The sequence below is a fragment of the Macrotis lagotis genome, chromosome 1 (genome assembly GCF_037893015.1).
Source record: "Macrotis lagotis isolate mMagLag1 chromosome 1, bilby.v1.9.chrom.fasta, whole genome shotgun sequence".
Classification (NCBI taxonomy): Eukaryota; Metazoa; Chordata; class Mammalia; order Peramelemorphia; family Peramelidae; genus Macrotis; species Macrotis lagotis.
The window spans coordinates 303,349,909-303,363,454 of NC_133658.1; the positions used below are offsets into that span (position 1 = coordinate 303,349,909).

At 39.0% G+C, this 13,546-nt stretch overlaps 2 protein-coding genes across 11 annotated transcripts in view; one reads left to right on the forward strand and one right to left on the reverse strand.

Moving 5' to 3' along the window:
- Nucleotides 1-10,597, reverse strand: part of FTO (FTO alpha-ketoglutarate dependent dioxygenase) — a 477,648-nt gene extending 467,051 nt beyond the window's left edge. For 8 of the 9 annotated variants that reach the window (XM_074211303.1, XM_074211307.1, XM_074211310.1 and 5 more), the window contains exon 1: nucleotides 10,464-10,597. In XM_074211303.1, coding sequence (XP_074067404.1) covers nucleotides 10,464-10,508 — 45 coding nt within the window. In that variant the 5' untranslated portion in view covers nucleotides 10,509-10,597. The remainder of the gene's footprint in view (nucleotides 1-10,463) is intronic. The other variant, XM_074211304.1, reaches the window with a different exon arrangement.
- Nucleotides 10,598-10,724: 127 nt separating this feature from the next.
- RPGRIP1L (RPGRIP1 like) overlaps nucleotides 10,725-13,546 on the forward strand; it is a 120,642-nt gene continuing 117,820 nt past the window's right edge. Inside the window, exon 1 of one of the 2 annotated variants that reach the window (XM_074211302.1) lies at nucleotides 10,725-10,900. The gene's annotated coding sequence lies outside the window, so the exon portion shown is untranslated. The remainder of the gene's footprint in view (nucleotides 10,901-13,546) is intronic. The other variant, XM_074211301.1, reaches the window with a different exon arrangement.

Sequence of the window (13,546 nt, forward strand, 5' to 3'; positions counted from 1 at the left end):
TCTTTCTGATTCCAAAACTGACCCTTTATTACACGGAAACTTTCAAGGGAGATTAGGAAGACATTTCGGAGTAAAGAGATGACACTTTAGTCAAGTTCTAAAGGAAAATCCAAGGGTAACAAACAGTCTGTGCAAAGACAGAAATGGGAGATAGGATGTCATTTTTGAAGGGCAACAAGACTAGTTTGGGTGAACCAGAATGTATTATCCTTTCCTACTTTCCCATTGCTTTTATATGTTACTCTCCCCTCTACCTTGTGACCTAACTCTCCAGGTTATGAGCCCAAGGAGGACATTCTAACTGCTGTTTCTTTCTTATCTATATCTCCTTCTTAGCTGTACTCTCTCCTTGCCTCTTTACCTTTAGGTATCGTGAATTCCCTGCTAGACTCATCTCAAGAGGCTCCTTCTACATGATGCTTTTTCTACCCTGACTAGCTAAGTATTTCTCCAGCCCACATAAAACTGCTTTATATTCATTTTGTAGATGTATCACTAGAATGAATATACCTTGAATACAAACATTTCACTTTAGCTTTTGTATTCTATGAACTTGGCAAAGATAAACAGTAAGCACTTAATAAATGCTTTTTGCTCACTTAATTTCAAAATAGACTAGAAAGGCATTTTTGGAGCCAGGTTGTAAAGGGTTTTATAGAAATGTTGAACAGTGAAGAAAAAAAGAGAACTAATGGAGTCAAATGTGTAGAGAAATGACACAGTAGACCTATTAAAGAAACTTCTAGGTGCCAGACTGAAATCTGCATCTATATCAAAAAAAAAAAAAACAAACTGATCATAGTATCAAAAATTTATTTATCAATGCAAATTACAAGAGAAACTTGTAAATTTATCTAGTCATATGTCTTCCACCATTTAGTGACAGAGACAACAAGAAAACATTAAATATCTGTGTATAGTTCCACTATTGTAAAGATCTGTTTTGTCCAAGTGCTGCCAATCAACCCAACTTTGGGGATTCAGTTTAGTGGACAGTACACTGACTCCAGCAAATTCATTATCTGAAGGGAATTGTAAATTGGTAAAACAATACACTTGTCCAATCTAGGTAGCTAGGAGTTACAGTGGATACAGTGCCAAGTCTAGAGTCAGGAAATCCTGAATTCAAATCTGGCCTCAGACATTTACCAGCTGTATGACCTTGATCAAGTCATTTTACCTTGTTGGCCTGTTTTCTCATCTGTAAATGAGCTAGAGAAAGAAATGGCAAATCAACCCAGTATCTTTGTGAAGAAAACCACAAATGGGGTCACAAAGAGTAGGACACAAATGAAATGACTGAACAACACCTGTCCAGTTAGATTACTGACTACATCAAGGTTAGGTTACACCTTGAATTTCTTATTGTGGTTACGAAGGGGGGGGAAGGGTGATTTTTACAGAAACTGTTTATCTATTGGTATAATATATAACTGAGAAAGTAGGAAGAAAAAATCTACCAATAAACCTAAGTGATGTTTAATTATTCTGAATGCTGAAGTACACTGAAATGGAATGCTATATGATAAACTGGAGTAGTTGGTCCATTATTTCTAAGGCAAGAAAAGTCAAAGTAACCAATTCTAGAATCCCATGAGGCATAGTAAAAGAAAGACTAGATTTTGTGTTACCAGATTTGGATCAAATTCTGGTTATATAGTCAAATATCCACTAATCATTTATGTTATTTTGGCCAAGTTTCTTCTATGGGCTTCAGGTTCCTTATCTACAAAATGAGGAACTAAAATGGATTTTGATGGTTTCAAAAGTATAGATCCAATGATGGGTTATGTGCCTGTTTTACAAAGACCATCCTAAATTATCTCAGAAAGCCTCATCACCAGAATATTAGAAAAGAGGTAAATATTTTTGGTCACAGAAACTAATGTAGATTACCTGCCAACAAGATGGTGACGTAAAGGCAGGAATCTGTTTCACTGGGACTGGGGGTTGGAAAGAGCTACAGCCACAGCACAGGCCAGGCACCTGGGTCCATGGAAGAGGGGACGGTTCCCAGACCTCTTGTCCCCAGGATCACCAGAGACAGATGGAAGGGATGGTGAGAGAACTCTGCTGCACCAGAGTGGAACAAAAGCCTCAGAGCAGCCCTGTAGTGAGAACCAGCAGAGCCACCCAGCACTTCCAGAGCTCTCAGTCCAGTTACTACAATAGTAACCCTCTAAAGTTACTTACTCCCAGTGATCCAGTGAATCCTAGCTCTATCATTAATGAACTGTTTGACCCTGAACAAGTCACTTCCCCTCCTCTAGGTCTCAATTTTTTTATCTGTAAAATGAGAGCATGAGGTAGCTACTTGGAACAATAGAGTGTCTGGAGTCAGGAAGACTCATTTTCCTGAGTTCACATCCAGCTTCAAATACTTACTACCTATGTGACTTTGGGCAAGTCACTTAACCCTGTTTGCCTCAGTTCCCCATCTGTAAAATGAGTTAGAGAAAGAAGCAGCAAAGCACTCCAGGCTCTGCCAACAAAACCTCAAAGTGGGTAATTAAGACACCCCTAAAAAACTACTTAACAAAAAAATAAGAGTATGGAATAAATGATCACTGAAGTCTATTTGAAATATAAAATTCAATGATCTTATCATTCTATGACTGCAAATAAACATAAGCATAAACCTTTATTATCTCAAATGAATTCCCTCTTATTGGATGTGGCTAATCCATTCCCATCAATGGAACTATTTTTAATCCCAACTGTGTCACCTAATGAAGTTGGATAGCTTCTGGAAGGTTATATTAGTGAAGTTCAACTTGTGGCAGATACTACAAAGATCAAACGGTTTCAAAAGTATGGGTCCAATGATGGGTTATGTGCCTGTTTTACAAAGACCACCCTAAATTAGCTCAGAAAGTCTCATCACCAGAATATTAGAAAAGAGGTAAATATTTTTGGTCACAGAAACTCATGTAGATTATCTGCCAACAAGATGGCAGCATGAAGGCAGGAATTCCCAGAAACTCGTTTCCCAAAAAACTCTAAAAGCCATCAAATTATGACTCTAGTCAAAATTGAGAGGAACAGAACTCACAGAAAAACTGAATGATCCAATTTCCCAGTCCAAGACAACTTGGAAGTTCTGCAGGAAAGGTCTGTTTCACTGGGACTAGGGGTTGGAAAGAGATGCAGCCACAGTGCAACCAGGCCAGGCACCTGGGTCCATGGTAGAAGAGGCAATTTCCAGACCTCTTGTCCCAGGAATCACTGGGGACAGCTGGAAGGGATGGTGAGATAACTCTGCTGCACCAGAGTGGAACGCCAGCCTCAGAGTAGCCCTGCAGTGAGAACCTGCAAGCAGGAATCAGCAGAGCCACTCAGCATTTCCAGAAATATCATGCCCACAGATGGTAAGGGGGTTGGGGGAGACTGCAGAGGTCTCTCTGCTCTTTCTGGGCAGGACTCTGCAGTTTACCCACACACACAGATCCAGATTGCAGTTTGGGCTCCAATACTACCATAGCCAAGCAGGGACTCTCCTCACAACTCCAGGGCAGAGGGAAGGGCCTGTGGTCATCCACATAAGATCTTGGATGAATTAAGATCCTTGCAAATTGTCCCCAAAACTCACCAAAGTCTTGGAAGTGCAGTAAATCAGTCATAGGCTGAGGAAATAAGCAAACAGAAAAAGAGAATCTAACTATAAAAAATTACTTTGGTTCCATGGAGGACAAAAATACATACTCAGAAGATGACAAAGTTGAAACTTTTGTATCCAAAACCTCCAAGAGAAATAGAAAAATGGGCTTAGGCTATGGATGAGCTCAAAAAAGACTTTGAAAAGCAATTATGGGAGGTAGAGGAAAAGTTGGGAGGAGAAATGAGAGCGACGCAAATAAATCATGAAAACCAAGTCAACAGCTTGGTGAAAGAAATACAAAAAAATAGACTAAAGAAAATAATGTTAAAAACCAGTTTGGGCAAATGTAAAAAAGCAACATAAAAGGCAAATGAGGAGAAGAATGCCTTAAAAAACAGAATTGACCAACTAGAAAAGGAGATAAAAAAGCTCTCTGAAGAAAATAACTCCTTCAGATGCAGAATGGAACTAAAGGAAGTTGAAGACTTTGCAAGAAATCAGGAAGAAATAAAACTATACCAAAAAAAAATTAGAAGAAAATGTCAAATATCTCATTAAAAAAACAACTGACCTTGAAAACAGATCCAGAAGAGATAATTTAAAAATGATTGGGATACTTGAAAGTCACAAGCAGAAAAAGAGCCTAGACTTCATTTTTCAAGAAATAAGACATCAAAACTGCTCTGAGATCCTAGTAGCAGAGCGTAAAATAGAAATTAAGGAAATTTACCAGTCACCTCCTGAAAGAGATCCCAAAAGAAAAACTTCCAGGAATATTATATCCAAATTCCAAAACTCCCAAATCAAAAAGAAAATACTAAAAGATGCCAGAAACAAACAATTCAACTACCTCTATAGTCAGGATTATACAAGATCTGGCAGCTCATAGGGCTTGGAATATATTGAACTCCCCAGCAAAACCAGACATCTTTCAGGAGGAAAAGATGGACTTGCAATGAAACAGGACGTTAAAATTTTCCTGTTGAAACAACCAGAGCTGAACAGAAAGTTTGATCTCCAAGTATAGGACTCAGATGAACCATAGAGTGGGTGGATGAGAAAGGTTAATTATGAGGAACTTAATGATACTAAACTGTTTGTATTCCTGCATGAGAAGAAGATACAGATAACTCATATGAATCTTCTCATTTATAAGAACAGTTAGAAGGAGCCTATATGGGGGACAAAGTACAGGAAGGAGCAGAATATAATGGTATAATATAGTAAAAAGATGGAGTCAATGAGTGATAAAGGAAAGTACTTGGAGAAAGAGAAAGGAGAGGAAGAAGGGGCTAAGATATTTCACATAGGAGTCAAGAAAAAGCTTTCAAAATGGAATGGAACAGGGGAAGGGGGGGCGGGGAATGAGTGAGCCTTCATTCTCATCAGAAATGTCTCAGAGAGGAAATAACATACACAGTTAATAAGGTATAGAAATCTATCTTACCCTAGAGAAAAATGAGAAGAAAGGGATGAGATAAGGGAAAATCGGGAGGGGGGGGGGAGTAGGTAATAGAAGAGAGGGAAGATCATGGGAAAGGGTACTCAGATTCAACACACTTCTGAACAGGGATAGGATGAAATTAGAGAGAGGGAGAATGGAATAGATGAGAGTGAGGAGGAACAGAGTAGAGGGAAATATAACTAATGATAGCAAACTGTGGGAACAATATTGAAGCAACTTCTCTGGTAGGATATATGATAAAGAAGGCTACTCACCCCAGAGATAAAGACATTGGAATATGAATACAGACTGAAGTATATATATATATATATATATATATATATATATATATATATATATATACATATATATATATGTATGTATATACATACATATATATATATATATACATATATATGCTGATATTGAAAAATTTCAAGTTCTATCCTTCCTTTTCCTCTTTTCTATCTTAATGTATCTTTTTTATCCTTTTTACCATCTCTTCTCTTTCCTCACTTAAGAACCTTAGAACAGAACCAATCCACATTTGTGTTCTCTGTTTTTTTCTTATTTAACGCCCCCTTTGAATACATTAAGATTCTGAAGGGACTCTTGTATCTTCTTCCCCCATTAGAATTCAGTATTATATCATTATACAGTTCCTTCTATTTGGAGCAAATAAATTTAACTTTGAAAGTTCATCTTAACTCTTGTGATTGCATTTCAGCGTTCCTCTTCAACTCTGTTTTTTTTTTTAAATATTTGACAATCTTTCGTTCCATTAAATTTCCACTTTCCCCCAGGGGTTATACTCATTTTTTCAGGGTTAGTTATTCTTGGTGGTCTGTCTCTTCTTCTTTTTGGAATATTTTATTTCAAGATCTCCTCTGATTTATAGTAGAAGCTATTATAACTTGTGTAATCTTGACTAAAGTTCTGAAGTATACTTTTTTCTCTCTCACTATATTTGAGGTTTTTCACCTTTCTTGGGGGGAGGAAGGGTTTATGTTTACTCTCACAACAAGATTATTGTAATAATACAAAATAAAAAAAACCAAAAAAAAGAAAGAAAAAATAAGATCACATGCCAAGAAAGGAAGAGGGTTACAATTTGTATCAGTAGAGTGTGACGTACCTACACAAATGGAATAATCAATAAATATTTTCATATTGACCCTGGACTACAATATTCCAAAAGGAAACAGAGAGAGGCAGACAACCAAGAATAACATACCCTGAAAAGGTGAGTATAGTTCCACTAGGGCAAAACAGATCTTTAATGGAATAGAGGATTTTAAAGCATATCTAATAAAGAGACCAAAGCTGAATAAGAACTTTGAAATGCAATCACAAGAGTCAAGACAAACCTTCAAAGTTAAATATATCTGCACTAAATAGAAGGGACTGTATGATGATATAGTTCTGAAATTTTAATAATGGAAGGTTCAAGAGTCCCTTCAGAACGTTATGGCCTCAAAGGGAGGGATTTTAATAAGAAAAAAGAGGATATGAATGCGGATTGGTTCTGTTCTAAGAGGGAAAAGAGAAGAGAGGATAAAAAGAACATATGAAGGTAGAAAAAGAGGAAAAGGAGAAGTAGAAACTATGACTTCTTCTGTATAAGAAATATGCAGAAAGTCAACCAGAAGTTCAAGGATTAATAGGAAAAGAGGCTACTAACAAGCACCAACAAAAGCAAATAAGCAACAGTTCCCAGTGTGATCAGAATTGGCTCCATTCCCACAGAAATCCCCAGGAAAGGGACAGAAGAAACAGCAACCCAGTGCAGCACAACCACACTCAGGCTGGGACAGCCTCAGGGTCAAAGGCTATAAGAGGAACTCCCTAGCAATCTGTCATACTATGGGGGATCCCAAATATGTAGATCTCTGTACCTCATAGATCCAGGTCTAGCCTACTCCCAAGAAAAGGGAGATCAACATGGGAACCCAGGTGACACAGTACATTGACTCCCCTACCCAAAAGAGTAGCAGGGGAGAGAGCTTGTCCCTAGCACAAGGGTCCAAATCAGGAATTTAATCTGTAGAGATGTATAAATTAATAAAGACATCAAAAGTATAAAAGAAAATTTATTGTAGATCTAATGTATTATTACCCAAAAAGGAGGGGGAAAAAACTCCATAACTTCAAAAAGACTTACTGACAAATGAATTTTCTACAAGGAAGAACAAACAGAAATCAATGGTTACATGATAGCATGAAATATTAGGAGAGCAAAAGGCTGAAAAAACATAAAAAATTCAAAATATATGCTATCAAAAGCATCTTCCAAATTAAGAATCATTTTCTGAGGAAGCTGGTGTCACAGTGGATAGGGCACTGGACTCTGTCTCAATTTTCTCAAATATAAAATAGAGATAATAATAGCACCTACCTCGCATGATTGTTGTGAGGACCAAATTAGATATCTGTAAAAAGCCTAGAACCTGACCTATTGTAGAAATTATAGAAATGCTTATTTCTTTCTTCCCTCTCACTCCCTGAAAGTTATGATTTAAAAAAAAAAGCCTGATCACTACATTTCAAGTAATCATAACTAAAAAAATGCCAGACTAATACAACCAGGGACAAAGTGAATATAGAAAAGAAATCCACTTATCAAAGGAAAAGTCTTAGGATGGCATAGCTAGAATCCAATGTTCCCACAGCAAAGAAAAAATACTACAAACATTCAGAAAGTAAAAAGGAACTTTAGTCAAGATTACACAAGTTCTAATAGCTTCTACTATAAATCAGAGGAGATCTTGGAATAAAATATTCCAAAAAGAAGAAGAGGCAGACCACCAAGAATAACTAACCCTGAAAAAATGAGTATAACCCCTGGGGGAAAGTGGAACTTTAATGGAACGAAAGATTGTCAAATATTTTCAAAAAAAACAGAGTTGAAGAGGAACGCTGAAATGCAATCACAAGAGTTAAGATGAACTTTCAAAGTTAAATTTATTTGCTCCAAATAGAAGGAACTATATAATGATATAATACTGAATTCTAATGGTGGAAGAAGATACAAGAGTCCCTTCAAAATCTTAATGTATTCAAGGGGGGGGGAATTAAATAAGAAAAAAACAGAGAACACAAATGTGGATTGGTTCTGTTCTAAGGTGCTTAAGTGAGGAAAGAGAAAAGAAATGGTAAAAAGGATAAAAAGATATATTAAGATAGAAAAGAGGAAAAGGAAGGATAGAACTTGAAATTTTTCAATATTAGCATATATATACATATATGTGTATATATATGTGTGTGTGTGTGTGTGTGTGTGTGTGTGTGTGTGTGCGCGCGCGAGAAGAGTCTAAAACAGAGGTGAAGAGGTGAAAGAAGCAGAGTTAAAACTTACTTTTACATGAAACAAAGGAAGGTCCAACACATATGCACACAAGCACAGAGGGTGCACATGCTCATTCAACTCAACAGGAAAACAAGCTTTGAAGAAAGGATATATTAAGAGAAAGAATGGGGGGGGGGGGGATATATTAGTAAGGAAAATAAATTTTCTAATCCTAAAAGGAAGATTAAAAGCAGAAAAAAAAAGAACTAAAATTTAAGGGAATGTCCACCTTTTGGGGAATCACTGAAGAAATTGTGGTATATGAATATAATGAAATATTTTGCCACAAAAAAATGACAAGAGATATAATTTCAAAGAATCATGGGTAGTATTAACTGATGTGAATGAAATGAAAAATAACATTGAAAAGAAGTCAACATTAAAAGACTTTAGAATTTTGCAATGCATGGATCATCCATATCTCCAGAGGTTTCTTACTCACCTCCCGAAAGAGAGATGAGACTACAAGTTGCAGAAAGAGGCATACATTTTTAGATTTGTTTTGATTAACTATACTTGCTATAAAGGCTTTTTTTTTCAGTTTTTTTAATGGAATGGGGTTGTGAGGAAGCAGAATTAATAATAATGATGCCAAAATAGAGCACCATTAAAATTTTTTTTAATTCATAGAAGCAGAAGGCCTAGGAAATGGAAATATTTCAACCCTAAATATTTAAAAAGAATATGTATGTATATATATACATATATGTATATATATAGCACTTTCCAAACCTTAAAGAAATAAATACATGTTAGCAATTATTATTACAATTCTATAATTATAGGATTCACAGAGGCACTAGAACTAAGTAGAACAATACAGGGTGTTGGACTTTGAGTTAGATCCGAGTTCAAATTTAGCCTCAGACACTTACGTAGTGATGACATTTAATATCTGCCTGCCTCAGCAAAATGGGGATAATAATAGCAGTCCCTGCCTCACAGGTGTTATGAAGATAAAATGAGATGAAATTTATAAATTACTCTACAAAACTTAATGAGAAGGAAATCAAAAATATCATATGATAAAACAAACAAGTGGCAAAGAGCCTAAGACAAGGCATGAACAAACCCGATGAAACAGAATTCTGTATTGCTATACAAAATAAAGTTTGGACAGGATGAGTCTCTAGACTTGTGGCCCGCTTACAAATGGCTGCAGGAGAGCTACTTCACCTACTACTCAAATTTCAATGTAATCTCATTACTTAAAAAGCATTTTCCAGGCACTTCCCTGAGCATACACTATAATCAAATCTATCTCATTACAAAGCAAATTCATAGGGACCTCATCACAATCTTTATTTGAAACGTAGGGCATGGATAGCAACAAAGGTGAATTCAGACTTTCTACTCGGGGTGAATATCAAAGATTTCCACAAATGCAGAAGCCTAATGCTGGAGTTTTCCAAATTAGCACGATCATCAGCTAAGTAGATGAGGCATTCAGGGAGACTGGAGGTTGGAGGCCCCGCATCCTGCAGCCACCTGGAAACGCCGGTCTTCTTGCAGCTGCTGCCACAGGGCCCTTTCACCTGCAAGGCCCGCCTGCTCCTTGCAGCCTGGGGGTTGGCCTCTTGGTAGGAGGCGATTCCAGGTCCCAGGAAGGACCCCGCTTGGCCTTTCCTCTGAATCCCTAGTTCAGCACGGTGCTCGGGGTTGTGTTAACTACAGCCAATCCACCGACCTTCCTTCTCTGGGCCTCCATTTCTCCATTTTGGGGGGGGTGGGGGTGGTAAAAATTGAAGATTGCGAATATCTTTCTCTGCCCTAAGATTCCTCTGCAGTGAGGGGGCCTTTTCCACAAACGCTGGACCAACACAGGTTTTTCATCTTCATTAAGCTATCACCAGGTTAAAAAGAAAAATCCACCAGGATTGCCAGAGGATGAGGGAGGATGTCATTATTGGTAATGAATTAGAGGAGACACTGAGGCGGGCGCCAGCGGCTTCTCCACCGGTCCCTCGCTCTCTCCTTCCCCTCCTCCCAGGCCGTCCCCCAGCAGCTCCAGCTTTTCGGTCCCAGCCCTTGGCCAGGCCCTAAACCCCGCCCCCGACCCGGGCAAAAGTCCCTACCTTTGCTTCCCGCTCCTGCTCCCTGGCGCCTTCGATTCGTTTCATGCCTCGGCCGCCTCCGCTGCAGCGGGCCGCTTTTCCTCGCTTCCCGGTCACCCCCGCCTCCCCGGTAGTTCTCTCCACATACTCCCCCAGCCAGGTGTCGCTTTTAACCCGAATCGCGAGAACTACGATTCCCAGGGTGCATCGCGTCAAGACCAGGCGTGACGATCCGAGGAAGGGCAGCGGAAGTTCCTCGTGCTGCAGCTTCGGGCAATGTAGTCCGCTTTCGCAGTAGGACGAGGGAGAGACGCTCGAGTAGAACTACAATTCCCAGCAGGCAGTTGGGAAGGGCTCTTTACCTCGTTTCCTTCGGGGATTTCTAGCCACCTAGCGGAAGCGATGTGGGCGCTATAGCAACGGTAGCTGGCGGCCTTGGCCCCCGAGAAAGAGCTGGGGTGAGTACTGGGTGCCGGGAGAGGGGAAGCCTTTTTGACGCCACTCCACTTGTGGGGAAGAGTGCTCGAAGAATCGGTATAACTCTCCCCATGTAGGGGAAGGGCCTTGGTCCCACTCCTCGATCCGAGAAAGCCATTCGTTGTCCCTGGAATCAGCTCCACCCTGCCCGCTCCCCAGGCCTGACGCCCTCTCCCTTCCTGACCTGGGAGCTGAAATTCCATGGCTAAGTGCTACGGATGTCGGTATTCATTAATTGGGTTCGGCCATGGTTTGTCCGATAGTCCAAGCCCTCATCGCTTCCCGCCTGAATTAGCTGATCTGCCCGCATCCGCCTCTCCTGTCCATCCTCCACACAGCTCCCAAATTGTTCATTCTGAGCACGGGTCAAACCGTGTCAGCCCGCCCCGCTCAAGAATCCTGCGTCTACCTGCTGTCTCTGGGAAAAAACACGAGCTCCCTCTAGAATGACTGCACTTTCCCCCTTCCCCAGACTGCCTGATTGCTGGTCCCATCCACAGTTTGAATCCACGTCAATTCTAACTTTACCCAGTTTTCATCTCCAGTTCTTGAACCTTAATAATCAGTTAAGCCTCAACTCAAATACCGCCTTCTTCAAGAAACCTTTCCTAATTCCTCCAGTTATTAGTGTCCTGCCCTCATTTATTTTTTATTTAGCCTACTTATCTATGTACCTGTCATTTTCTCTATTGTAAGCTTTTTGAGGGCAGGAACTGTATCCCCAGTGCTGAACACAGTGCCTGACAAATAGTGTAATGTTTGTTGATTGATTGTTTAATCTAGTTTAGCCAATACTGAAGAAAGATTTCTTTAAAAAAAAAAAGATTTCTTTAAAAAGATTTTTTAAAAGGGGCGGCTAGGTGGTGTAGTGGATAAAGCACCGACCCTGGAGTCAGGAGTACCTGAGTTCAAATCCGGTCTCAGACACTTAATAATTACCTAGCTGTGTGGCCTTCAGCAAGCCACTTAACCCCGTTTGCCTTGCAAAAACCTAAAAAAAAAAAAAAAAAAATTAAAAAGATTTTAAAAAAAGATTTCAAAAAAAAAGATTTTATTTATTTTGAGTTTTACAATTTTTCCCCTACTCTTGCTTCCCTCCCCCCATCCCCAAAAGAGGACAGTCTGTTAGTCTTTACATTGTTTCCATAGTATACATTGATCTAAGTTGAATGTGATGAGAGAGAGAAATCATATCCTTAAGGAAGAAAAATAAAGCATAAGAGATAATAATAAGAAATAATAATAAGAAAACGTTTTGTTTTGTTTTTTTAATTAAAGGTAATAGTCTTTGGTCTTTGTTCAAGCTCCACAATTCTTTCTCTGAAAACAGCTGGTATTCTCCTTTGCAGCTACCCCAAAATTATGCCTGATGGTTGCACTGAAAGAATGAGCAAGTCCATTAAGTTTGATCATCACCCCCATGTTGCTGTTAGGGAGTACAAAGTCAAGATTTCTTTTTAAAACATAAGTGGTCACCCAACTTTTACTTGAGCATCTGTGTCAAAAGGGAACCCACTATATCCCAACTCCTCTCACACTTATGTGGCTATAGTTATTAAATTTTTCCTTAAATTGCATCTAAGTATGTATCTCAGAAAATCCACCCATTACTCCTAGTTCTGTGTTTTGGGGGCATAAAAATACAAATTAATCTTTATTGCTTTTCAAATACTTTAAAATTTCTCTCATGTCCTTTCTGTTAATTCTTAAGTGCAGGTCTAATCATGTCAATCCACCAGCATCCTCAGTTTTTCAACTGAACCCTATGTGATAGTGTTTTGAAGCCTTTCAGACCTTCTTCTGAATTTCTTCCTAAATAAAATGTGGTCTCCAGAATTGAGTCCAGTACTCCATCTATAATATGATCAATGCAGAATGCCACAGACCTCTCTCCTACTGTGTTCCATATGCTATGCCTCTGATCCCACTGAGTCTTGTGACTCATATTGAGTATTATTAACCCTTTCACTAATTCAACAGTACAGATATTTACTATGTTCAGAGATGTTTGCAGGATGCTAGAGGAAAACAAACTTTACGTAAGATATGTTCTCTTTTTAAAAAAAAAACTTGATGATGATGTTTGTCCTTTATTCCCTAAGTAGACCATGACATCAAGGGAGATAATGCCATGACAAGCATAGGGATTGGATTTGAGTGAGGGGGTGCTGTGCTAAGTCACCAGCCTCACTTTTTCCTCCAGAGCCATCTGGGTCCAGTGGCCTGTTATGAATCAGGACAACTGGAGATGACCTTGGAGGCCAGTCAGGGTCAAGTGATTTGCCCAAGGACATATAGCTAGTAAGTGGTAAGTGTCTAAGGCTGGAGTCCAACTCCCTACCTCCTGACTCCAAGACCAGTGCTCCATCTACTGTGCCATCTAGCTGCCCAAAAGAACTTAAATTCTAGTAAAGGGGATAAGTTGCAGGTACTTGACTATAAAATACAATTAACTGAATTAAAGATCTGGAGTGGATAGGGAGGTACTGCTTTGTGAAATCTAAAAGGAAAAGTCATTAGAAAAAAGACATGTAATAGGAGAGATGTGGCATTTGAGCTATGTCTGAATGGATGTTCAAGAATTCAACAGAAAAAGAGAGGAAGAGAAAACATTCCAGACATAAGGT